The 27812-nt window shown below is 44.6% G+C and overlaps 1 protein-coding gene across 1 annotated transcript in view; it reads right to left on the bottom strand.

The window, feature by feature from the left end:
* The window catches only part of WDR49 (WD repeat domain 49), a 723235-nt gene that overhangs the window by 301580 nt on the left and 393843 nt on the right, over positions 1-27812 (bottom strand). Inside the window, exons 13-14 of the mRNA XM_069618491.1 lie at positions 26127-26288; positions 11774-11961 (exon numbers count right to left, since the gene is read on the bottom strand). Coding sequence (XP_069474592.1) covers positions 11774-11961; positions 26127-26288 — 350 coding nt within the window. The remainder of the gene's footprint in view (positions 1-11773; positions 11962-26126; positions 26289-27812) is intronic.

The raw sequence follows: 27812 nt of genomic DNA on the forward strand, positions 1-27812 counted from the left end.
ATGTGGCGTAGATTCAGGGACGGATATCAAATGTCCTTGATTGTAGCATTGTGTAGATTTGTACATAAATTAAATGAAACTTTAGAATGGATAACATTAATTATTGAAAGGTTAGTTAATTATGAGTGATTTTAATCAAATGATAATATGAATTGAGATGTGAGTATCAATGTTTTCCTGTGTTTTTATGTGTATTTACTAATTGTTTTGTAAATTGTGAAAGGTTTGTGTGTATTTCCAAACTGCAATACAATAAACAATGTAGAATTATTGGTCTGAAGGAGAAGGACTCGTATAAAGGAAAAGAAGAAGGGGGACAGACTGGCATTAATAAGAAGCAAATGGTCTGGAGGAGGGAGAAGGACGGTGCACAGGAGAATGAGGAGAAGCAGGAGAACTAAGACAAAGAAGAAAGACATGGATGAGGGAGACACACAATGAATGGGACTCGGAGGAAGTGCTGGGATATTCGAGAAACACTGGGATGAAGGAGGAAAAGAAGGAGTAAGATGAAAGAAACGGTTAAGGACTGAGATAAAAAGGAAAAAAAGTGGAACAATGGGGAAAAAGGACTAGATTAAGGAATACAAGACTTGGGATGGTAGAGAAGGGCTGGGAAAAAGGAGAAGGGCTGAGGTATAGGATAAAAAGAATTACTGGGATGAAGAAGAAGGAGAAGAACATGGATGATGGAGAAGGAGACTAGAATAAGCAGAAGGACTGGGACAAAGAAGAGGAGAAGAATGACTGGAATAAAGATGGAAGAGTGGGAGGAAGGAGAAGAAAAATTACTGTGATTGAGGAGAAGAAGCAGAACGGTTCGGATGAATGAGAAGAAGAAAGATGGGAATGAAGGAGAATGACTTGGACACAGAGAAAGGGGGCGGAGAGGGACAAATGAGAAGGAACGGGATGAAGGAGAAACATAATTATAGGATGAAGAGGATGGACTGTGAGGTGGAGAAGGACCTTACTGGGATGAAGGAGAATAATTGGGAGGTGGAGAAGGACCTTACTCGGATGAAGGAGAATAACTTGTTCTAAGAAGAAAGACTGGGAAAAAGTAGAAGTTCTTGGGAAGGAGAAGAAGGTGGTCAAGGATGAAAGAGAAGAAGGACTGGGGAGAAGGAGAAGGACAGAGATGAATGAGACTAAGAAAGGCTGCAACAAAGTAGAAGAATTGGGATGCAGGAGAATGACTGGGATGACAGTGAAGGAATGAGGTGAAGGAAAAGCAGAAGGACTGGACAAAAGTAAAAGAAGAGAAATGGGAGCTGTAGTAGCAGAACAGGATTTAGGAGAAGGGCTGTGACAAAGGAGGATGACTGAGATAAAGGATGAGAAGAAGGACTGGGATAAAGGGGAAGGGCTAGAACAAAAGAGAAGAAGGACTCGGATGAAATAGAATGAGAAGGACTGGGATGAGAAGGACTTGTTGGGGTGGACAGGAAAGGTCCCAATGAGAAAGAGGAGTTTTTGTTGCGCGCGCCATATTTGTGACTGGGGGAGCAGCGAAGTTGGAGTGATGTTGCAACTTTAAATATATGTAGTGCAGTTAATGAGAATGGGATATGTGTTACTGTAAGTGTTACTTTGTGTATACATTGATACAGTTAAGATTTGCACACTCACAGCAAGATAAATGTCAAAATCACCAATGAAATATAAATACAATCTGGTTCTGGTATGTCATGAAGCACCTGGAAGCTGGTCAACAAGGAGCTTTATAATGTGCATGCGAGGAAGGGGATTTGTCACGAAGAACCCACTGTGAAGGAGACATGATAGTTATTAAAATGCATGCACAGATGTACATAGATGGCGAATTTACAAATCGCTGTGCAATGTGCTCTTTTCATAAATTGGTTAAACTCTGAAGTCACGGTTTGCAAGAGGAATTCTGAGTGGCTGGGACGAATCGTTTTGGAGGGATTTTAGGGCAAAGGAAAGGTAATGAGTAAACCGTGATATAAGCAGATGGTCCACCAACAGGCCAGGATGAGATTTTTATGGCTTGGCAGTATCGTGGAAGGAAGATATAATCTTTTAAGTACATGGGAGCTTGTTATTTATTGTTCAGGGAATCCGGCCATTAGCTTTTGACCAGCAATAAACTTGGGGTGAAAGGACGCTTGAGGGCAGAGTTGACTGATACTTAATGGGTTTTGATTGTTTTCTCAGGGTATAACTGGAGGCCTTGCATGTTAAATTGGTAGTCATTTGGATTATAACATTCCAATGATGCCAGCAAGTCGGGGTGGGTGCGATGGTTATCACCTATTCAAAGGGATTCTTTATTCTTCTGCTTCTCTTATTGATTGAAGTACTCTTGCAAACCATGTGCAATTATGTTCAGAGTTAGGTCGTCTCAGGACAGCTGGAACTTGCAATAAATTATGTTTGTATGTGAATGTGTAACTGTGTGATGATGTCAAGACCTACCACTGATAAATCTTAAAAGAGGGTGTGTTGTACACATGTGCTGGAGATGGTAGTTAAGATAATCATGACCAATGACTACAGGGGAATTGGAGAAAAATTGGATTTCTGTTGTATAGGTTTTGACCAATCACATGTGGGGTGATTTGGAATTAAATATATGGGAGTCTTTTAACTGTTGCAAAAATGTATATGACGTGTCAACCTGTGTGGTTTGGGGAGACTCAGGTTAGTATGATTATATAAAATCATCTAGCCCCTTCTGGCCGATTGTACAATAAACTTGCTTTACATACAAGCGTGCACTCGCTTCTTAAGTGGTGGGCCTGCTTTGGGTTAAGGTGATTAGAGTCCCACCCTGACAGACTGGAAGAAAGGAGAGAATGAGAATGACTAGAACAAAGGAGAAGGACTAGGATGATAGAGCAAGAGAAGGGATGAGGTGAAGGAGTAGCAGAAGAACTAGGCCAAAGGAGAAGAATAAGCACTGGGTGAATATGAAGGAGAGTACGTAGAATAAATGGGACTATGACAAAGAACAAGTACTGGGACAAAGGAGAAGAACTGGGATGAAGGTGAAGAACAATAACTGAACAGAGGAGAAGGTGAATCACTGAGATAAAAGAGAAGGAGAAGATTGGGGCGAAGAAGAATGACTGTAAAAAGGAGAAACACAAAGGAGCAGGTCTGGTATGAAGGATAGAAAAAGAAATGGGATGAAGGTGAGGGACTGGGGAGAAGGAGAAGGACTGGGATGAAGGAGAAGGAGAAGGACTGGAATGAGGAGGAGGACTGGGACAAGGGAGAGAATATGAAGGTCTGGAACAAAGGACGACAGGAAGGATGGACAAAGAGAAGGCCTGAGATGAATGAGAGGCAGAAGTCCTGTACGAAGGAGGAGAAGATGACATAAAAGAAGGAGATGACAGAGAAGGATAAGAAGGACTGTGACAAAGGAGAAAGACTGAAACAAAGGAGGCCAAGGACTGGGATGAAGATGAAGGATAACAACTGCAATATAGGAGGAAGGGAAGCACTGGGAAAAAGGAGAACGGGAAGGCCTGGGATGAGGAGAATGAGTGACTGTAAGGGGAAACATAAACAAGAATGTGTGGGATGAAGGAGAAGGAATTGGATGAAGGAGAAGGATTGGAACATATGAGAAAAAGGAATAGAACAAAGACAAAGGAGAAGAAGGTGAAGGACTGTGAAAAAGGAGAATGTCTGTTATGAAGGTCAAGATGCAGAAAGTCTGGGATGAAGGAGAATGAGAAGGACTGTGATGAAGGACAAGAAGAACTGGAACTTTTTAAAACATTTTTCTTTCTGTAAATAAACCCCATTTACAATGAAACACAATTCTCAAGCATAATTATTTGTGGATGTAAAGGAAAGTATGGCAGTTTCACCCAGACCTGTCAGGTAATTGTAAAAAGCACTAATCATTTCTTACAAGATGTCCACCCCAGTTACATGCTTCCAACGCGTTTGAAAAATAAAGAATTCTTCCTTATGATTAGATCACTGCTGGTTTAGTAGTAGCATGGGGCTGAGTAGGAGTTTCGAAACCACTATGCATTCCTGTACTCCTGAAGATCAGTCATCATTTCATCAGTTACTCTTTGAGAACATTGCATTAGCCCAAAAGTGACTGGAGGATCCATCAATATATTTAAAGCTACCTAACTATAAAACTCAATACGAATATGCCAAACTTGAATTCCGTTGCCACAACTTGTTTTGGCGCTAAAGCCACAAAATAGCATGTAGTGGATTGGACGTGTTTTCTCTATTATGCGGTTTTGGAGAAATTAGCACAGAAGGTAATATTGCTGGTGATAGTTCCTCGATTTTTGGAGGTTATGTGGAGAAACCACCAGGAACTTTTCCCTCTATAGCATCTTCAAAGTCCATAAAACCATTGCTGTCAATGGGCTTTATTACAAGAAGTGCGGAATGGGGTTAACAGCGCCGGTAATGGTGCCGGCGCCGTTAAACCCACTCCGCACTATTACGAGGTCCCCTCGCGGGACCCGCTCTGGACGTCTGGTTTTTCCAGACGTCCATAGCAGGTGCTGCGAGGGGACCAGGGAGCTAACAACGGGCCCGTTCGTAATGGGCCCATTGTTAGCACCCTCCCCATTCCCATTGAGCCCTATAGGGGCTCGAATGGGAATGGGGAAGGAACAGGCCCGGGTTCCCTGAAGGAGGACATACCGGGCCCTCCATACTCGCATTGGCCCGGTATTTCCCCATTCAGGGAACCTGGACCCGATTTTGGAGGCAGCCATGCCCTTATTAAGGGAATGGCTACCTCCAAAGTCGTAATGAGACCCAATGTTTCCTTCCACCGGCATGCTCGTAATGTGGGTCTATGTTTTTTCACTCTTACTTGTTTTCATCTTTTGTGATGCACCAGCATAATGTACTTCTTTCTATAGAGGTTGGATTTCACTCACTCACTGTTATTGACTTTAGAAAAAAGAAATCTTGTTTTAATCCCATCGAGAAGCAATGCTTACCCACAAGGATGTTGTTAACAGGTGGCACCACACCCGTTATCTAGGATCAGCACTTGAACATCAACGTGAACAGTTATTCTTGAGGATAAGATTAGGTGTGGTATTCTACCACATAACACATTGCCTTTTTCTACTCCTATATGTATGGTAGATTGTGTAAAACGACTAACTAACCTTCTTTTTACCAAGCTACGTTAACTCATGTAACTCATGTTTGACCTAAACTCATCCAATCGGAATGCTCAGAATGCAGTCAGCAACTACTAGCATAGACTGCATTCCAGACATTTCTGATTTCAAAACCTACAGGATAACAACAAAAATCATTCCTCTGCATTCCACAAACAAAAATACAATTTTCCAGCACGATTTCTTTCAACAAGAAACCGCCTTTCTGTGAGGATCAATTTTCACTAAATACAAAATAAAAACACATATTGGCCCTGATTCATGGATTGTTTGCGCCGAGAAAAAAGGGATTTGCGCGCCATTCTGCCCGCAAATCCCTGTTTAACAAATGGGGATTTGCGGGCAGAATGGCGCACAAATCCCGTTTTTTTCGGCGCAAATAATCCATGAATCAGGGCCTTAATGTGCTAACTTGTTTGTCTATTTACTTGAATTACTATTAAAATAACATATTTTACTTCACTACCACAACTCCAAAAATCTCTAATGATGTGGACATTATGTATTAGTAGCTTTATAGACTTTAGGGGGGATCACTAGTGCTTACGATAATGACCTTTTCCAAATGTATGGTTGACACATAGGGCCTTATTACGAGGCGGGTGGAATGGGTTTAACGGCGCCGGTAATGGTGCCGGCGCCGTTAATCCCATTCTGCCCTATTACGAGGTTCCCTCGCGGGACCCGCTCTGGACATCTGGTCAGACCAGACGTCCTATGCGGGTCCCGCAAGGGGACCAGCGAGCTAATAATAGGCACTATGGGGGCTCAAATGGGAATGGGGATCGTACGGGTCCGGGTTCCCTGAATGGGGAAATACCGGGCCCTCCAAGGTCGGAATGGCCCGATATTTCCCCATTCAGGGAACCTGGACCCGGACCCGATTTTTGAGGCAGCCATGCCCTTATTAAAGGCATGGCTGCCTCCAAAGTCGTAATGAGGCCCATAGTGTGTATACATGAAGTGGTCATGGGTTCTTGTCCTTTAGCAATGTGTCTTTCAAACGATTAAAAAAAGAGGATAGAGGGGCGTGGCCAAGATGGTGGGGTCTGGGAGCGCTCCTGTTGATCGCAACAGACCTGGGAACTCCTGTTTTCAGCAGCCTTCCAGTGTTGAGAGCCTTCAGCGGGATGGCAAACGGCTCCATAAAGCGATTGTGCCCGCGGCAGAGGAAAGCAGACATGCCGCGCTTCAGTGGCAGCTGGTGGAAATCCAAAGATAAGGTGAGCACTGGGGCGCCACCCGGGAGACAAAAGGTGGTGGATGATTAGTGACAGAGTAAGCGGACTAGCCTGGAAGCCACATCCTGGAAAGCGGTCTCCCCACCGATGTTTCCTCAGGTTGATTGGTGAACCTGGCAGCACTGTAATGTTAGATAACACCATGGGGTTCATCCCTCTGTTGAGGTTGAACAGCGGGGGCCACCTTTAGTGTTGGCAGAGTCCTACAATCGACAGACCCACAATGAAGGTTGATTGGGAGCGGGTATCCTTTTTAAGAACCAAATTGCTTAACCCCATGAAGACCACAGTATAACAAATAGCTTCATACATCTGCATGGCAAGAGAAAAATAAATCAAGGTTCTTCTTTTCTGAAGGGTACCTCTGGTAATTATGTCATAATACCATCATATAATTGCAATGGTTTGCAGCTGTTAGTCCTTCAAAACACTGTTGGTTTCCTAGCAAGAGACAGACTGACATCCTTTGCTTCCAGACCCATGTGCTTTATAACTCATAGAGAAAGAAAGGCAGATGGCATCTGGAAAGAACAAGCAAAAGGATGAGGGTGCACACTCATATTTGTTTACACAGCATACAGGCAGCCAATCCAAGACTATTCCCCACCTGCCTCTCCATTTCTGGATCCTTTAATGGCAGCCCTGGGGCGTATTGAGAACTCAAAGTCGAGGAGGGTAGGTTCAATAAAATGAGTACAAATGATCAGAACTGGAAACAAGAACTTCCACGCTTGAGCAGAGAACCTCTCATTGGGACCAGCAGTGTTCTCAAATGGTCCCAGTAGTGAAACACATGGGAAAGGAAGTGGAAGCAGTCATCAAGTGAAAAGCAATGCTGGACTTTAATACCGGCAACATCTTGTGCCTGCTGAGTAGATCAGGATCCTTTATCTTTCCCCACCCCCACGTGTGGAGGGGGGGGTGACCCAATTACCTTTGCCTCTGCCTGGCTCACGGGTTTGCTTGAACCAGATGTGGAAGAAGATCCCTTACCTGTTGAGAAATGCCATAGAATCCAGATGTGTGCCTCTACCCAGGCGATAGAATCGACAACAGGAGCAACTCTTATTGCCAAGGTATCAGATGTATGGGACAAGGAGAAGCCGCAGCTGCGAAGGAAAACCTGAAGTATCAATAACACAAGATCACTTATCGTTCCTGGTCTGTGCCTTCAGCTGAGAGGAGGAGGAAGAAACTTAAAATGCTTAAGAACGCCTTGCTGGCTGGGAGTGTGGAGGCAGGGATGCTTAGATCAGCGAAGCTGAAGGTTACTTGGAAAGACAATGAATATATTTTCTGGGATGCTGAGGGAGCTGAAGAACTACTAACATCAATCGCTGAAAAGGTCGCATCTGACATATAGAATGGGTGAAGTGAGTTAGATCCGGGCGATGGTTATCTTAAGTAGGTTTTAGAAACCGAGGCGCTCAAACCCTTGGATTCTACGTCCTGTTCATGCCATTACATAGATATATGGGAATACGCTCATTGCTGAACCAGTTCTGTAAGTACTGGGTGTTGGCACACATGCACTATTTTATTTCAGAAGCTTTTACCTGGGAAATAAGAGAATGAATACACCTGCCCCCTGGTGGTCTGGTGAGTGGCCCCTCCACAGAATAACATAATGTATTTTGTTGGGAAGACGAATTGTCTCTATCAGACTGCAGTGTGAGCTGGAGTAGGGACCAAGAAGGGGTGTTGATATGGAACTCTACGACCATAAGTGGGTACGGGTTGGGGTGATGCCTTATTTTTTTTCTTTTGACACTGGGGCCTGGGGAGATCTCTGTCATCTAAATCTACATTGTGGTTATGTTTATTGTCCCCCCATGTTTCAGAGGACTTTCAGAAAGACCGCAAGAGGAAGCTGTAATGTTGTTTGATACTTTTTATGAAAGCACCATGGCAGCCTCTCACATTGAGGGCTACGATATTGGTATGTTTTGCACTTGAAATTACAATACAAAGATATTTTAAAAAAAATAAAATAGAATAGAGTGTGAACTGAACAAAATACTTTGGCAGTAGTCGAATGTCAATCATTTGGTAGGCTTTGTAAATGAGGTCAAAAGTAGATGTTTTGGAATGGGAAAGCAAGAATTTAAGAACTTGTTCAAACTGTATTTCTTGCGAGGATAGCTTAGGGGCAACGTGCTCGCCTTGGAAGCAAGACGACACAGAGCAACACAGGTTCGAACCCCGTGTCTGCGCTTAGAAACCTCTGGGTATTAAGCACGTTATAAATACCCAATCACATCATATCAAACGATGACATTGGGGCACACATCATCAAGGCTGTTCACCAACCCGAACCTCACCCTCTATTCCTCTGTAGCAGAATGCCATCCGTGAGGGCGGCCTAACCTGAGATTTATTGATTTGACTTTTGCAACCCAAAATGACAGTGGTAATTCTTACTCTAAAAGTGAGCTTTGATAATGAGACTCACTTTCATACTGAAAGGTTTAATGCAAACATGTGAATGTGCTTATCCACTGACACCCCTGAGCGTCTGCCTTGTAGTTTAGCAACATAGCAGCTACCAAGTAGCATGTACGTTCCTGCAAACAGACTGATGGAACCACATTTCCAACAGCCAGGGACTATAACTGTGGGCATCCTTGGCCCATATTACATATCATTCTGCGCCCAAAAGGCCTAGTGTCAGATTAAAAAATAAATATAAACCATGCCTGGTTTTATATGGAGGTCTATGGGACAATGCAATTAGAAAGGCCAAAACTCTTTGGTGCTATTTTATTGTCAGTTTTGTTTCTAGTGCATCATTTCCCTTTCAGAGTTTGCATATCCAGCAGTCTGGTACAGAGTTTCACTCAGAAGAGACAATTTGGGTTTACCCATAGCAAAGACTTTGTTCTCTCTGGTAAGACTTGTCACATCCTGGAGAACAGGATATGCCCCACGGCAGAGAGCGGACCCATGCTTCAAAGGAAAGGCTCTGACAAGAGGAGGCAGGTCGCATCAGGGTGGTAATTACTAGAGACTCTATGAAGTAGGAGAAGAGGTGGGCGGGGGGTGGCGTTAGAGAAGTCCAGGAGATTAGTTGCAGTCCAGCAGAGGGCCCCACCATCTTGGAATTTCCCAGGGCTCACATGCTTCCCTTGCCCCCTCTCACTTTGTGCAGGCAAAGTACTCTGGGACTGGCATCACCACTAAAAGACACTGGGCCTCATTACGGGTCTGTCGGTAACCTTGTCGGTGATACCGGCCGGTTGCCGCCAGACCCGAAAGAAATTACTAGCACCTGGCTTGCCGGTAACACCAGGGTATTAGAACCCTGGGGGCTGCGAATTCAGGCGCCGGTAATTCTGTTAATCCCCATTCCCATAGAGTCACATAGGACTCTATAGGAATGGGGAACACAGAAGCACAGGCACCCTTAATAGTGGTGCCCGTGCCTCCGTTACAGTCTGCTTAACGTTGCCGCTGTGTCCGGCAGGGTCAGTCCTGCCGGGCACAGTGACTCCGGCAAGCAGACCTGTAGTATGCCGGTATGGACACAACAGTGCCAGTAAGCTTACCAACATTGTTGTTTCCCGACCGGCATGCTTGTAATGATGACCATTGATAGCAGCAGCTAGGATTGGACCCTTAAAGAAGTTTTAAAATGGGCCCATCCACTGTGACAGATTGACTGATATAAGGGGGTGAGACCACCCCTTTAATTGAATCATCTTTGGCTTCAGAAGAAGAATTATTTGATCTGGATCTTTATTGGTGTACAGACTGTCCAAAATACTCTGCCATAGAGATGAAGATATAGACTTCCAAGAGAGGAGCAATACCTTCCCCTCAACTATTTCAAAGGGCCGTTTGCGGGTGGACTGTTGTGTGGAAAAGGCCTACTTTCTGCCTGAACATTGGAACCAGGATCCTCCTCACTGGCGATGAAAGCCTATGCAGGTGCTCTCAGGCAACCTTCCTGGCTGGGACGGGCAGAACAGGAATGTCCCTTATTCCTCACCTCAGTAGTCTAATAACAGCCCTGGGCTCTGTTTCTCGCAAAGATGCGCGTTCAAGCTTAAGAATCATTTTCGAGCCATTCCAGGCCACCCAAAGCTACCTTTAAGATTCAACACTTTTCGATCCAGTTCGAGCCATCAAGCCACTGACTCGACCATGGCCTACTGGTGCTCCAGCCATTTTTTAGCCAAATGCCATTGAAGAACTGCATCGCATTTGGATATATTCAAACCAACTCGATCACCTTCAGATACAGATTCAAACATCACATTCCTGTTCGTCACCTGAGTCAAGTGGATCACTGCTTCAGGACCGTACGCATCAATGGACCATGGCGAGCTGACTCAACCATCTTGAACAGCAACCACCGCGACCTGGATCCACTGCAATCAACCAACCCGACCATCTCGATGCAGACTCGACCCCTTGTAAAGCCAGTGGAAGCCAGTCTCGATGCTGTCATGCAGGGGTGTTGCTAGGTCTCGAAAAGACCAGTGCAACGCTAATGTCTGAACTGTCGGGACTGAGGGCTAGCTAGCCTTTTGGTTGTAGCTCCTGAGATTCTATCCGGGGCTACACCCAAAAGACCAGGGGCTATAGCCCCCTCAGCCCCCCCCCCCCCAATGCCTCTGCAGTGTCATGCCACAAGAGCAATCCAAAACAGCATTTGTAATGGTTCCGACTCCTTACCTGACTTAAAGGGCCCTGGTGGCATACATCTAAGACCACATTCCTTTTCCTTTTAAAGATATTTTCATTGCACTTGACCATTGCTGCTGAAAATATTGCCTGTCTCCGCCATCTTCATATTCAGGGTGCCTCTTTCATCTTAAAGCCTGCATGTGCTTGGTCTTCCTTTATAAGGGGTGGGTTGTTAGAGTTTTTATTCGTTTTTGTGTTGTTTTTGTTTAATCGAAGACTCCTATTTTTAGAGCACCTTGTTTGGGGATTCTTTTATTTTGGTAACACAGGTCTGTTGTTGTTTGAATGTCCCTTTGCTAGCTCACCCTCCTCCTGATGAGTGTAGCCCGGTGACATACCTGTCGATCAGTGCCCGTTTATGATCGGCACCATTGCTGGTGAAGTAGTAGTGTGGGGCGGAGTAGGGGTTGCATACACCGCTCACCCATGTGCTCTGGCAGAGCAGCAGTCGTGTTGTTGCACCTTCCCTCTTTTCCACTTGACCCCTTCACTGCCTGACCATTAGCACTCTTGGCAGGCCCCTTCCCCTACGATGCACAGCACAGTGTATTTCTCCCTTCCTTGCAGAGTGCTCTGTTTCTAACCAGGAATATTTGCTCTGTATTAAAGCCAACACATACATGTTTACATACATACATACAGATGTGAGGGGTCACATTATAAAAAGTGGCGAATTGGATGTGTTCTTGGTACCTGGATATTCCATATTTTGACCCATCCATCAAGATCAGCTGTGATGAGGTATTGGCTTGCCTTATCGATCGTCATGATGATGGAGCCCATGTCATTGTGCGCTGCAAACTCAGCCATCAGTTGGCACGTAAATATATTCCAGAATCTCACGTAACCAGAGCCTCCGCAAGACACCAGGTTTGCTCCACCTAAACAAGAATGATCTTGATGAAATCAGGTGATTCTAAACACACTTACACACATGTGAACATACGAACCTGACATCTTCCCATCATTTATTTACAAGCATGTGGTAGAGAACGGTGTAATCCATTCGGCACCCCTATGGCCTTTGTGTCAAACTGGGACATTTGTCTGTACATTTTGTTATTCGAAGAACATGTGATAGAACATAGTTAGACAAGAGTTTGCAGGTTGTATGTCAGAGAGACCATTGCAGGTGCACTGCTGTAACAGCCAGGTATTCTGCCTCAGATTCCACAATGCTGGGATACACCACGACTGATTAAACCCGAAAAGGAAATGACTCTAAACGAGCATACTGCACTTTCCAGTGATGGCTGTGCATGGAACTGCAACACAGGCGGGAACGAGTATTGTCAAAACGAATGGGCCTAGTTGTGTAAGTCTAGAGAGTATGCATATTGTAGTCATGATTTGTGCCCTCGAAATAGTAGGTTATGCTGTGCATGTACACAGCTGGACCTACTGGCTTTGGCAGTGCTTCATATTCCTTGTGCATGGTGTGAGTGACATAGAGACAGGCTATGCCATGATACTGTGAGGGCTGTGAGGACAGACGTGACCAAAAGGCAGGTCGTTTCTGTAGTGGGGGGGGGGTTTAGTGGTTGGATGGTTGGAGCAGTTGGTGGATAGGTGTATGGGTTTGTGAGTAAGTGTATGTGTGTGTCTGTACAGATACGCGAGTGTGTGTATGGATGGGTGGAGGGTATAAGTGTGGATAGTGAAATGTTTTCCTTTTCGTTATAGTCGGTGCAAGTCTACAACTGAAGCTCGATGAGGATGCAAGGTTTGTTACCGAAGAAAATGAAGTATTTTCATGACGCAAGGCATTCATCAGTTTTCCTAATATGTCAGATGGCGTTTCACAATTTATCTAAGAGTAGAGTAACGACCTATACACCTGCACTGCTGTCTGGTGTCAGTAATGAAACACATTGCCAATGATACATTAAAAGAGAGAGAGAGAGAGAGAGAGAGAGAGAGGGGGAGAGTGTGTGTGTGTGTGTGTGACAGAGAGAGAGAGAGAGAGAGAGAGAAAGAGAGCGAGAGAGAGAGAGAGACAGAGAGAGAGAGAGAGAGAGATAGCACAACTCAACAACTCAGTCCTGTTGGACTTGTTGGGTGCAGTCCAAAGTACGTGCAATGAACAACTTGTGCGTCTGGGTGTGCTTGCCTGTCTGTCTCTTCGGGACCTTTGTAACACTCTGCACTGCACTGGTCGTTTGGTGGTAGTGGGGCACAAACGCATAACAAACAGTACAACCAGTGCAGGAAATGGGGCAAAACAAGATGGAGTGGTGCTCAGACAAGGGATGTCTTGCCAGAGCTCTGCTCTTTTCCCAGAGCCAGGGGCTTGCCCACCCAACTCACAGATCTGCTCTGAAGCACGTTATGGCACAGACAGACATGCAACCCACACTTCAACAAGCAGGCTGCTTTCAGAAGACTCTTCAGGTCTGCTGAGATTTCTGAAAGTGGTCTGCTCCTTGAAATGTGGTGTGCTTATGCATGTGATAACTCAGCTTCGGAACATGATCCGTCCTAGATGCTGAGTTATCACATGCACGAGCAACCCACGTTTAAACAAGCAGACACTTTCAGGAAAACTGAATACAGAAACAGCCAAAGTATACTTGTTGCAGCTGTCCAAACTGGTATATATGCCCTGCAATGTACAGACATTTTGTTCTTAGGGTGAGTAGTTCGACCAATCAAAACTGCAGAGCCCAACTTTCATCTATTTGCTCAAACGGGTTTCTTACTTAATCACTTTAAGACATGTTTCAAATTTAAATTTAAAATTGTGGACATTCTTATGTTCCCATAATGCTCTTTGCACTTATCCAAATCGCCAGGATTGGGTTCTATGAAAAGATACTGTATTGGGTGACCTAGCCTGGGGCCACGCCCCTTGTGACCGCCTCTCTTCTCCCCATGGCCCCGCCCCTCCAAGATGAGAGGGCTCCCCCAGTAAATCTTTTCCATTTCCAGCACTGAGCACAACATGATGCGTTCTTCCCAAAATGTTGATAGCCGGGTGCTACGCAAGCACATGTGTTAAAGTGCCATACATCTGTGATGCCTCATGGTGCTTCCTAGCAAACGTATTACAGTTGCTTGTCAGTCACACACATCAACAACAGTGTTAGGATACGCAGAAACCATTTGCTCCAGAAAAAGAAGGATTTCAAGAGCATAGTGGGATACCGATTCATATTTGCACATTGCTAATAATAATGGGGTTATGCTCCCCCTTCTCATTTCCTTGGACTGTGCAGCATAAAACAGAGAAACGGACATGGGGAATAATATGCAACATGACTTTGCTTTACTCTAAACATTGTTCTAAGCGCTAATAGGGCAATACAAATTATACATGAAGTGTCATGTTGTGCTCCTTAGGACATGTCCCTGAGTGGCAACTTTTTCACCAGGGCGAAGTTTATCCCTAAACAGCTCCCATGGAAAGCACATAGCCAAGAGTCCATATAACGGGCGAGGGCACAGAAAAGAGACATGCCTGGTGGGATTACAGACAAGCATGACAGGCTAGCTTTCGGCCCTTCGTGTAACATGTAAGGGCAATAAACCCACTATGATCCAATGACTTCTGTGTCCATAAATGTGTCCACCACAGACAAAACACAAGGCATGCACCTGGTGTATGCAGCAAGTGTCTACATGTATTAGGTAAAATATGCAATATGGAGCACAACAATGTTGGAGGCAGGGAGGGAAGGGTGGCAGACGACTCCTATTAGGGCTATACTCCATGCCCAGCACGCGCCCGACTTATACTTGGCTCCAGCTTTTCTTGATCCAATAGTGCACTTCCTCCTTTATAAAGTAAATGTGGGCAACAGTGAAGGGCACTGCCTGCGGTGCAGCAGCTGGAACAGACCCCACAGGTAATGGTTCCTTGGCAAGCAGGCTGAGATCCACCCAGGCACCCTTTCTTCCACACTGCTGCCTAAATGTAGAATCCACTATGGTGCTGCCCCACCCAGGTCACAGAGAAGATTCCTGTTTGCAAGTATGTTTTAAAAAAAAGTGTTTGTATGCTTGTGTGTTTGAATGTTATACAATGCGTACGTGTGTGTGTGTTTGAATTAGTGTTCACAGGTGTGACTGAGGGAGTCAGTATTCATGCATTTATGTTTCTGTATGCTTACATGAGTGTCTCATTATCACTATCTAGACATGTTTGTGAGTGCAAGTTTGATGCATGTTTGTGTTTGTTTGACTGGGGAAGGGAGACACATCATGAGCCTCATCATGAATGTTATTTACTTTGGCACAAATGGTCAAAAGGTGTATGTGCAACATCAAAGTGGGAATGTTGGTAGCAATAATGGACGTGGTTTCATGGAAGTGATACACAGTGGCAATGCTGGTCTATATTGTGAGGGCAGCTTCATAAACATTTGTAAAGTCAGTCCTGGCCTCTGCTTCAAGTGATTTACAGTGGCTATACTGACATCTATTGCGGGCCTTACATCAACATGCTTTGCAAAATGGATGCTGTCACACATTGTGAGTTTGGCATCAGAAAAGTGATACACAGTGGCAATGCTGGCAGGTAGTGATGCAGCTCCATATAAGTGATTTAAAGGGGTATGTATGGGATATATAATGGGTGCAGCTTCATGAAAGTGATTTACGGTGGCAATACTGGCATGTTTTTTTTGATGCAGCATCATGAAAATGATTTACACTGGTAATGCTGGCATATATTATGGAAACCAAACTGAGATCCAATTGGGGACCCCAAATGTTCCTAGTATACTGCTGCCTAATTTAAAATCATGCTAAACAGCAGCCTCTGCACCGGGACTGGAGAGAAGATCACTTTTTTCAAAGGGATGTTTCAAAAAAGTGTTTGTATGTTTGAATGTGATTGGTATGGAATCTGGTTGTGTGTATGTTTGAGTGAGTGAATGTGTGCATGCATGTATGTATGTGTATTTGTACATGAATGTGTGAGTGTGAGTAACTGGGCATGTGTGTGTGTAATTTTGATGCATGTATGTGTTTGACAGGGGAATGGAGCTGCATCATGAATGTTATTTACAGTGGCACAATGTCGGCAGAAGTTGTGTGCACAACATCAAAGTGGGAAAACTGGAGTCTATTATAGATGCAGCTTCATAAAAGTAATATACAGTGGCACTGCTGGCCTACATTATGGGGACACCTTAATGAAAGTGAATTGCAGTGGCAATCGTGGCATCAGCTTCATAAAAGTTATTTTCAGTGGCAATAGGTGTATGCATTGTTGGCACATCATCAACATGAGTTGTAGTATGGATGCTGACATATATATCGTAGTGGCAGAGTCATGGAAGTGATATGGAGTGGCAATGACAGCATATAGTGATGCAGCTTGATGAAAGTGAGTTACTGTAGCAACGATGATATATATTGTGGGCACAACCTCATGAAAGTAATTTCCAGTGACAATCCTGGTATGTATTTTGAAAGTAGCATCATGAAAGAGATTTGCCATGGCAATTCTGGCATATGTTGTAGGTGCACCTTCCTGAGAGTGATTTAAAGTGGCAAGGCTTGTATGTATGGTGGCCATGTCATCAACATGATTTACAGTATGAATGCTGGCATATATTATGGGTGCAGCATCACAAACGTGAAATATAGTGGCAATGCTGGTATATATTGACACAACTTCAAGAATTGATATACATAAAAGGCTGTTATATGCTGTGTGCAGCTTCTTGAAAGGTCTCCATATTCTCATGTAAAATGTGCAACACGGACCACACCAGTGGCAGAGACTGAGAGGGAAGTCATGCCCATCAGGGCTCTACTCCATGCCCCAGTGTGCCACTGTCTACTGCTGGGCCTGTGCATCACATGATCTAGCATTGTACTTTTTCTTTAATGAAAACATGTGAGCAACAATGAGGTGCAGCAGCTGGAGCCAAACTCACAAGCAATGGTTCCTTGGCAACCAAACTGAAATCCCACGTGTGCCTTATGTGCTGCTTCCTGATTTAGAATCCTGCTACTGTGCCACCCCACCTGGACCAGAGAAAAGGTCATTTTTGCAAAGGTCATTTTAGATAATAAGTGATTGCATGAGTGGTGTCTGCAAGTTATGCAGGGTGTGTGTGTTTGTGTGTTTGAATTAATGAGCACATGTGTGACTCAGTGGGTCGGTGTGCCTGTGTGTATCTATTGTGTATGTTTGCATTAGTGCGGCTCACTGAGTATGTTTGAGTGTGAAAGTTCAATGTGTATATGTGTTTGTTTTAAAAGGTTGTGGAGCTACATAATGAATGTCATTTAAATTGGCACAATACCAGCATATGGTTTGCGCAAAATAAAAATGAGAATGGCGGTGCATATAATGAACACAGCTTCATAAAAGTGATTTGCGGTGTCAGTCCTGGCATCCTGTCAATGATGGCCTAAGCCTTCTGAAAGTGATTTACAGTAGCAATACTCATGACATCAATGTGATTTGAAGTATGGATTCTGGCATATATACTGGGTGCAGCCTCATGACAGGGAAACACAAAGGAAATACCTCTATATGTTGGTTCAGTTTCAGGAACATGATTTACAGGGGCAATTATGGCATATTTTGTGGGCACAGCTTCATGAAATGGACTTACAGTGGAAATACTGGCATGTATTTTTGATGCAGCATCATGAAAGTGTTTTATGGTGACAATGCTTGCAAGTATGGTGGGCATGACATCAAAGTGATTCCCAGTATAAATGCTGGCATATATTGTGGGTGCAGTGTCATGAAATGGATATGTTGGCAATCCTAGCAAATATTGGTACAGCTTTCTCCAGGTACATGGCAAAGCTGGTATATATTATGTGTGCACCTTCATTAAATCGATTTACAGTGGCAATGCTCACATTTATTGTGGGTATAGTATCACAAAAGGAAGTAATTTACATTGTCAAATCTGACATATGCTGCAGACTTGGGCAGCAAGTAATGTTGTGTACTGTTGGATGCTTGGAATCCATTGCGTCTTTGCATGTGTTTCCCCAGAGAACCAGTTTTAAACTGTATTGGCCTCATTACAACCCTGGCGTTGGACCATGGTGCTATTAGGGCATGGCCAAGTCATATGAATGAAGCCAGCCTATAGTTGTTTGCACTTGGGGCTGTAGGGTCAAACTTCCTAATCTTCAGCGGTGTATAATATGTCTGGCAAAGGAACAGATATTGCAACGCTGTGTGTTTATAGATATGGGGGATATATCTAGTTTTCCAGCATATTTTTCTCCATGTCATATCATCAATTTGCATCCCCAAAGCTTGTTCCCATCTAATTTTATCAGGGTTGTCAACATCTGGGATTTCGATCAGGGCAGTTTATAAGTGCTGAGACAGTGCATGATGTGGTGTTGGAAGTCATCAAGTAGTGTAAAATGGGCTTCACTTAGGTTCTGCAGTTATGTATTGGAATTTGGACTTGAATTTCCCCGTAATGTGGGCGTATAAAAGTGTATTCATCATGGAGGGAGTTGACAGTTCGCAAAATGTATCAAATGAAATTAAAATAGTTCTTCCTATCGAGTAAACCCTCTTTAACGTAGTTCACCAATGACGCCCTCCTTTGCTGTAAACAAAAGACCCTCAGTGCGATCAGGATGAGACATCGGACTGTAAGGGGAGAAATAGTGCATACATATGATGTCATTTTTGAGAAGCCTAGTGAGTATTTACTACCGGGTCGATGGCTATGGAGTGGTATGGAGATATATTGATAGGTATCGACTCAATGGCAGCCGGTTGGGTGAGCATTTCTTCCATTTCGTTGGGGCATAGAGACAGTTGATACTAATAAATTGCAAGTTGTAGCATACAGATAAGTGCATTTTTAATAATATTATCATAATAAATTAGGCATGTTCAGTCGCCCAGGACTATACAGTAAGACCAATGCTGCACATTTAATGCAAGGTGTTTTACCACCCAGCCCCAGACAAAATCAGTAAGGATCGACTTAACCTTTCTGAAAATTGAGTGGTAAGTTGAATAGGAATATTAGTTAACAGTTACAGTCATTTGGGAAGCAGTACCATTTTCACACGGTCTAGCCATAAAAGATAACGGTAAGATACGATACGATATGATGAGTAATTTATAATGCGCCTGTACACAAGTGTTTCTAGGCACCACAAGACAAGGTAGGGGGACATGGGAGATGAAACAACAATCTTACTAGGCCTTGTGTCATTCAGATCATGCACGTGCAGGGGGGAGAGGGAGAGGAGAAGTGCCTGGGAGAGGGGAGAGTGCGGTCAGGGCAGCAATTGCGCTGAGTAAGTACAGCTGGGGAGCCAGCTCTGGGTAGTCAAGGGAGTGGCATAAGGGTAACAGCTACACTCCCTAAGTGCACAGAGGCCCAGAGGCAGTGCAGGTGCTTCCGGATTGAGGAGGAGCCTGGTGACCATAGGGTTCAGAAGGTAGCCAGGTGACCAGTCAGCGCAGTAGACAGGCGCGTCAGCAAGGGAGAGAAAGCAGAAGCAAAAAGGAAGGTTTTGATCTGCTTCCGGAACCTAAGGTGGTCATGCTTGAGTTTGAGAGGAGCAGGGAGGCCATTACAGAGGGAGGCCCCTACAGAGGAGTGAGAGCTATCTCCTACTCTCTGTTGGAAGAAGCGTCTGACCATCAGAGAGTTAGAGGTAACCGAACAAAGGGCTCAAGAAGGAAGGTGTTTAGGAAGAGAGAGTTGTATGTAGTGCGGACCCCGGCCCTAGACAGCCTTGTGGACAATGCAGAGGGTCTTGAACTTGATCCTTACAGCCACCGGGAGCCAGTGGAGAGATTTCAGGGCTGGAGAGATACGATCCCTGGGCTTGAGGCCAAGGACAAGTCTAGCAGTCCTGTTCTGGATTAGTTGCAGAGGGCGGAGAGTACAGGCAAGCAGGTTGAGAAAGAGGCTGTTGCAGTAGTCCAGCCTAGAGAAAACCAGGGCTCTGGAGACATTGAGTTTATGGGGGAAAGGGAGAAAAGGAAGAATACATTTGAGGAGATGCAGCTGGTAGTGGGCTTCTTTGGGAGGTCCGTGATGTGAGAAGAGGAGAGAGTGGAGTCGAAGATGACCCCATGGTGTTTGGCCACACAAGAAGGTGCAGGAAGAGGGCCCAAGGAGGGTGGCCAGAGTGAAAGTGGAAAGGCAGGAGAAGGGGTCCCAATGAGGAGGATCTCAGTCTTGCTGGCATTGAGGCAGAGGTCATTGCAGGCACACCATTACTGAATCGCAGATGACAGTTAGTAATAAGAGAGAGGGGAGAAGAGGCAGAGGGGAGCCTGAAGGAGAGCTGGGTGTTATCCACATAACACTGAAAGTTAGAAGAGAAGATAATGATTAGGTGGACCAAAGAGGCTACGTAGGTGTGGAAAATCCAGGGTGAGAGTTTGGAGCCCTGGGGAACATCACATGTGGAGAAAGAGGTGGTGCAGAGAAAAACCCCAGTTGGACCCGAGAGGGACGGTCCAGGAGGAAGGAGGTCAGGAGTGATCAGAAACAAAGAGGAGACGGGAGGAAGAGAGGGAGACAGGGAGGGATCCAGAAAGGGGCCAGTGGAGATAGAGGGAGAAGAAGAGTCAAGACAGGAGGAGAGAGAGGTATCGACTTGTTTTGCTTTACTTTGCAGTTTGACGAATAAGGGGCTATTGTTGAATGTATATAGTAAAGCAGGTGGGCAAGCCACTTGTATAGTCAGGTACTTAACACTAGATTGAGGCCATCTGAACTACCCACTATAATCTGCAGGTGCTGTCTTCCCAGTTAGGTGGAATAGATCTGATTTAACCCAATTCTTTCTCAATCCAAAAAGGTTACAAAAATCAATTATCTCATCAACAACCGACTCAGGATTGCATTTGGGCTGCTTAAGGACCACCAGCCCATCCACATACAGGGATAACACCACGGATGGATTGAATAAACAGATGCCCCTAAGTGCGTGGATTCATGAAGGATTGCTGCTAATGGTACAATTGAAAGGGCAAAAAGTACCGGAGAGAGTGGGCAGTCCTGGCGCATGCACCCGGAGAACGAAAAACGCTCTGATGTGCCCCCATTAGAATAAGCATGAGCCGTGGGGTTCGAGTATTGCAGGGATACCAGCAAGACATAGTAGGAGCCCACCTCCATTCTAGTTATCAATCCCAGCATTGATAGACATTCCAAAGAATCAAAAGTCTTTTCGGCATCTAGAAAGGCAGCAACTGCCAGAACCTCAGGGTCAATCAGAGCAAGGATACTGAATAACTTTCTGTGTCGTCGAGTGGCTTGGAACAAAGCCAGATTGGTCATCAATTACCATTTCTGGTAGAAGGGGAAGTATACGGTGCAAGAGTAATTTAGTTAGAACTGTATTATCTAAATGAAACATGGATAGCAGCCTATAGGATTCATGATCCTGTGGATCGTTATTTGGTTTAAGAAGGACCACTATCCTAGCTTCATTAGTCGACAGGGGAAGGTTGCCATGTTCAAGGGCAACATTATATGGTGTCATTAGTTCTGGTGTCAACATGTCAACACATTTCTTTAAAGCAATCGGCCGGAGATTTCCCAGATTGTAACTCTGCAATGGCCGCTGCAATCTCCTCTACTTTCAGGAGAGCAATCAGATGGATTATTTGCTCACCATCAAGCCACAACAATGTGGCTCTCTCCAGCAACTCACCCAAATGAGCTCTCGATTTTGAGAGCCATGAGGTATATAATAAAGTGTAATATATAAGAAAGACGATTAATGCCCTTGGCAGGAGAAAACAAGCTGCCCCTCTGAGTCCAATATAGAAACTATTTTGCCAGAACCCTTAGTTTGCTTAGTTGCCCAAGCTAGTGTCTCACCTAGCCTGTCGGATTCTGCATATCTAGGTGCCAAAGTATTACACATACATATCTTAATTCCCTATCTGCCAGTCGACGGAATTTAGCATGGCAGTCATGAATTTCTAACAATTAGGAGAGTTGTTTGCCGCGTGGTGGTCATAAAATATTTGTAGGTGCTCTAGGCACTTGTTACTATCTTTATGACCCAGTTTCAGTATGCCAAACCGCTTTGAAACACAACCCACTCTTATAAATGGCTTAAAAGTCTCCCAGACTGTCATGGTATTCTCCACCGATGGGGAGTTGGTGTGAAGAAAATGAACAATGCCCTCATGTACTTTAGTCTTAAACACCAAATCCAACAATGTGCCAGGTTTAAATCACCAGGTAGAGGCCCATGGACCACAGCATAGTGCATTCAGCACAAGTAATACCAGGGCAAGATCAGATAACGTTCTAGGAAGGATATCACAGGACACAATCATGTTAAGATTCCCTGCCGATCCCAATCACATCTAGAATAGGAATTGTGGACAGCAGAATAAACCCTTTGACTGTGGTGTAATCTACACCACATATCTACAAGGGATATGTCGGTGCACCCTTCTCAAACGAAACGGGTGGCTTTGGGGCAACGCATGCTTAAAATGGTTGATCTAGCCAGTCTGTCATTTAGGGTGGTATTATAGTCCCCATCCATTAGTATGTCATGTCCAACATACAGTGCGCACTTAGAATGTATTTCTTGGAAAAAGGCAGTTTCTTCCAGATTGGGCGCATATATATTCAAATGTAGTGTATCCACTCCACTGAGGCAGCCCACGACCACAACACATCGGCCCTGATCATCTGATTCAGACTTTGTAAACTCAAAATCTACTTTTGGGGGGGATTAATGTCAGAACGCCTCTAGAATAAGTGTAGTAGCTAGCATGCCAACTGCGATCGCCCCATTGCCTTGTTACAGACTCATGAGTGCGCCCAGTGAAGTGCGTTTCCGGCAATAAGATGATGTCAATTTTATGTCATCGCAAATAGACAAAGACCTTGCCAGTTTTAATCGGGTTGTTCAACCCTTGCACGTTACATGTTATAACCCTAAGCATGGAGATGCAGCATCGTGATATTGTGGATGTACAGGAGAGCGTACCGCAACTCCCTGCCTGTGACGCATCCAGCGATAATGTGATACGCACTTTGTATTCCCTAAAATAAAATCAGCAAGAACTGTAGAACAACTTTCAGTGGCGTTTTCTAATATTAACCTTGTATCTCCCAGCCCCACCCTCACCAGCAATCCCAATGTACTAGCGGAATACCCAATTCCAAACCATAACAACAAAAACAACATAAAAAGTGTGAAAAGTAATTGTCGCTGTTGGGAAGTGGCTCAAGGAGCCTGCTCCCTGATGCATATACCTGGGCAAGTTATCAATAGGATACATTATGTTGAGTGGTAAAATACTCAGCAATTGGGACGTTTGGTTGCGATGCAGGGCGAGAAGTCCATTGCATCCTCGGGTACAGTAGAGAAATGCAACTTGTTAAAGATTATCTTGAGATTTGCTGGAAATAGCGTAGCGTAAGTGATTTGATTGTAACAAAGGAGTTTGCAGACATCATTAAATGTTTTCCTCACAGATTGCACTGTCGGGCTGAAGTCAGGGAAAATCTGAATATTGGCTGTTTCGAATTGCAGGTAGCCCTTCTCTCTGGCGGCTTTAAAATTGGATGTCTGTACTGGAAATTAAATATTTTAGCAATAATTGGGCAGGGCCAGGGGCTGGCTGGGCCCATTGATCCATGGGCCCACTCCACCTGGAAATGCGTAGAGAAGATTGGGTTACCAAGGATCAAAGGCAGATGTTTCTACATGAAAAGTTCCAATGGGTCGACGTCGCCGCCGGGAGTCCAAGAATATGGATATTGTTGTATCTTGACTGGTTTTTGAGGTTGTCGTTCTTAGCCTGCAAAGCTTTAAGAGCCACCTTCAGTATTGCCAACATCGCCTGCATAGAGTCCCCTTACTTAGATATTCTATGCTCCATTTCAGACACTCTCGCACACAACTTTTCAATGTTGGCATTGGAAGAGACCATCTTCTCTGCAAGTGTGTCTATCTTATCTTCTATAGCACAAACACCCTCTTGAATATTGCACAGCGCAATTGCAATAGTATCAGTGGTGACAACCTCCAGTCCATAATTTCCTGCAGAGTGTTCCCACACATCTAGTTGAGAGGTGTCAAGTATAGCTTTTTCGGCAAACCCATCTAGTTTAGCCTGTTTTTTAGAGGATGTAGATTTCCTAACCATGTTGAAAGCAGATATTAGATGGGGTGGCAGATAGTGAGCCGACCTAGATGTCCATACAATCCGGACCCACCAACAGCAACACAAGGTCTCAAAGGGTCAAGTGTGGCGATGCTAGATCTATTCACCTCTATGGCCACAGCCGCTAACCGATCTGCGTTGGTCACAGATCACACGTAGCGACCCCCACCCCACGTCCAGCAAGAACTCCAACAGTTTCCAAACTGAGAATATTGGCTAATATTAGAGTCACAAGTCACGACACGTCAATGTTGTAAGATAGGCACTACAATGTTAAACCTACCCGGCGTTCAGCCCCATAGGGGTTACTTACAGTTAGAGGAAAATACGTCCCCTCAGGAAAGGCATCTGTGTGTGTGGAAAAATGGCCAAAACACTCTGACATGTCTGCTATCAAGTATCAGCCAAATACATTGAGAATCCTGCACTTCAATGTACCGCCTCGTAGGTCTCAGGGCCCTACCAGCCAGCACTACAGCATGCGTTGTACATATCATACGGAAGCAGAATATTGCAGTGATAGTGTCTGCCGACGGCCGCTACCACCCAAGAAGTGCTGAAAGTGTTTAGGGTGGGTAGCAACCCCTGTGAAGCCGCTCCAGCTGGCACTGTCCTGGGCATCCCAACCAATGTACTCTAGGCCACTCACCATCCCGATTTGCACCACTGATAGCAGGCCACCACATCCAGTGATGTCTCAACGCGATGTGTGAGCATCGATGTCTGCAGCTTCGCTATGAAGCGGCCATAAACAATAAATCCATAGGGTAATGAAATATGGGACTCAATGGGAATGGGGATCATGGAAACACCGGCAGCATCTCGTAATGCTGCCGGTGTTTCCTCGTCCGCCTGCAGGCGGGCGGTGTTAAACCCGCCAGGTCAGACCTGGCGGGAACATCACCTCCCGCCTGCAGGAGTTGTGATCGCCCGGCATGGAAACAACGGTGGCGGCGGGTTTACCGCCACCGTTGTTTCCATACCGGGCGATTTGTAATGAGGCCCATAATTACATCAATCATGTGTCGTCTTGTTTCATTGCAATACATTTCTCTCCATTCCCTCTATGAGTATTTACAACCAACATATTTAAGATTGGTTTATTTTATGAATTGGAAATGAGTACATCATTTTCTAAGCTTTGTAGACATAGAGTATAGCTGTCTGGCACTCTAAACAGAGCCAGAGAGAAAGGTAAACATAACGAAAAGTTTTCGTTCATCTGTGTTACAAGTGCGTACAAGTGAACGAACTGTTGTATTCAGCTGCTGGGCAAATTCTGATAAGTGAAAATCCCACCCTACATATTTGTGCCTAGGCAGTCTCTGCCAACCTGAACAACGCATCTTGAAGCGCATCCCGGATTCTGAAAGTGATGCCCTTCAGTGTGAGGCTGCCCATGATTTCTAGTTCGTCTGATGTCATCTGTCATAAGACAAGCACGCACCTTGCCTGCATTGTTCTGCCCCAAAGCAAAACTCCCATGCAAAGCATGAGCATTTCCGTGATTTTCTTTTGCATTTTCAGCCCTTATCTAGGGATAGACAAGTAAAAATTACACTGTCAGTCACAGGTTATTTTACAGTCATTGCCAATGAGTGCCTTGCTCCCAGATAGGTAGGGTGCTGTCCTCAGTCCTTCAACCACACGGGTAACAGGCGTCCATGCATATCGGAGTTTTGGCAAGACCCCCAGCACTTACATATTCTTGGAGTGGCTGACTATGCGACCCTCCTGGTCGCAGCCAATCTCTCTACCTGAAAGCAAGTCCCCTTCATGGATCAGTGGGCTAGCCAACAGATGATGGAGGCAGAATCCTGGGAACACCTTTCTCCTTGCGTTCATCTTTCACCCCTTTCGTGAACCGGGGGCAATGAGTTTTGTTATATTGTGCTTTATTTTTTAACATATCATTACGGTACTTCCGGGAATTACCTGTTGCAGAGAGATTCTTCCTAGCTTCTAGAAAGAAGAGTCTAGTAACTGCGTTGTTGCTATCTGCATCGGAATCATAAAATCCGCCAGCGGGCAGTGAACGCCTTCCGGTAAAGGAAGAAGAAAGACTTCTTACTCCACTTTGCTGTTGAATCTGGCCAACTGCAAAAAAACAGTTTCAAAAAAGACAGCCGCAATTATTAAGTCGGTTCTCTCAATATCATATTCATGTCTTGTATCATTACACATTGAAATTTGAATTAGAGAAACACAATTAAATCATACATGACATGAGGAACCTGGTGAACCATGCCCACATTATACTGAGGATATCGTAAGCACATGTCGAGCCCCTGAGGCACCCTGTCTTTACAAATATATTTAGTATCGCCGGTTTAGACACCTTCTCATGCTCTGCACCGTTGTCCGTAGATTTCACTGAATCCAATTTCACCTACTCAGAACTCTTCGAATTTCTTTTTCTTCGAATTGGTTAGGTAAGTAGGTACATTTTAAAACATAGATGGGGCTGGGGTAAAGGGATAGGGTAAAGTAGGGGGAAGTAGGGGCAGGCGGGGGGTCTCCATCCGCATAATAAAAAACCATTTGAAGAAAAACAAAATGGAAGATTTCTCCTTTCGGTGAAGTGGATTCAGTGAAATCATGGATATCCCTCTGCACCAGCCTGTGCTGGTTCCATGTGATAATGTCCCTGCAAAAATGTTGCCATGCAAGAATGGCGTTGTTTTTTTGCTGAGACATTATCATAGGGAACCTTTTTTTAAGGGAGTCGGGGACACCCCTGCTCACATTTACCCAATATATTGCCCCATATATAATGTCGCCTATGCCATTTCCCGGCGACTATATGTATCGTGACATTATATACGGGGACAATATACTTGATACCCCTGTACACCCAGACATCTTTTTCTTCTTTTATTACACCATTTTCCGGGCAATTCACCCCAGGCAGACTAAGGTCCTCCGGCTGCCTCTTGGTTGAACTTAATGTACCTTCATTTGGGAAAGGGCTACGAGCATTGCGACTACTACGGTGGCGAACGGGAGCCGTGTAAAAAAAACTACTACTAATAATAATTATAATAATAATACATGTCTCCTATAAGAGGAAAGTGCAGGCTTTTTCCAGAGCTAACATTCCTGACTCCTTTCTTCAGAGATGTCCTTCCTGGTGCCAGTGTAATGTAGTATGTTAAAATGTACATGAAGGTGTAAAAGGATGAGACATATTGAATGGCAAGTGAGGACCGCAACACATTATGCAATACTGCCAACACTACATGCAAACATGCCAACATGCTGCATGCCATTCGAGAGATACTTGCAGTCCGCCTTTTACCTTTTTCATTCTGGGGCTTGGATTTCCCCATTAAATGTCTAGGATTACAATTCAGAGAATGCAAAGTTAAAATCAGGACTGGACTAGTAGCTCTCGAATGGAATGAGCATGTTTGGCATGAATGCTCCATGCTGTCATCCCTCTCCTTGAGATGCTTTCCTGTTGAAATAATAATAGGCCGGCAGCAAAAATCTTGAGCAGAAAAGAATGAGGGGAATAAGCTTGAGCACAACCAACATGGAGTTGGGGCAAGGTAGAGAGAATGGGAGCATGGGGTCTAATTAAGGGAGGAGAGACGGGAACCAAACTATTAGAATCAGGTT

This window comes from Ambystoma mexicanum, chromosome 10, assembly GCF_040938575.1.
Source record: "Ambystoma mexicanum isolate Mex_15411 chromosome 10, UKY_AmexF1_1, whole genome shotgun sequence".
Taxonomy (NCBI): domain Eukaryota; kingdom Metazoa; phylum Chordata; class Amphibia; order Caudata; family Ambystomatidae; genus Ambystoma; species Ambystoma mexicanum.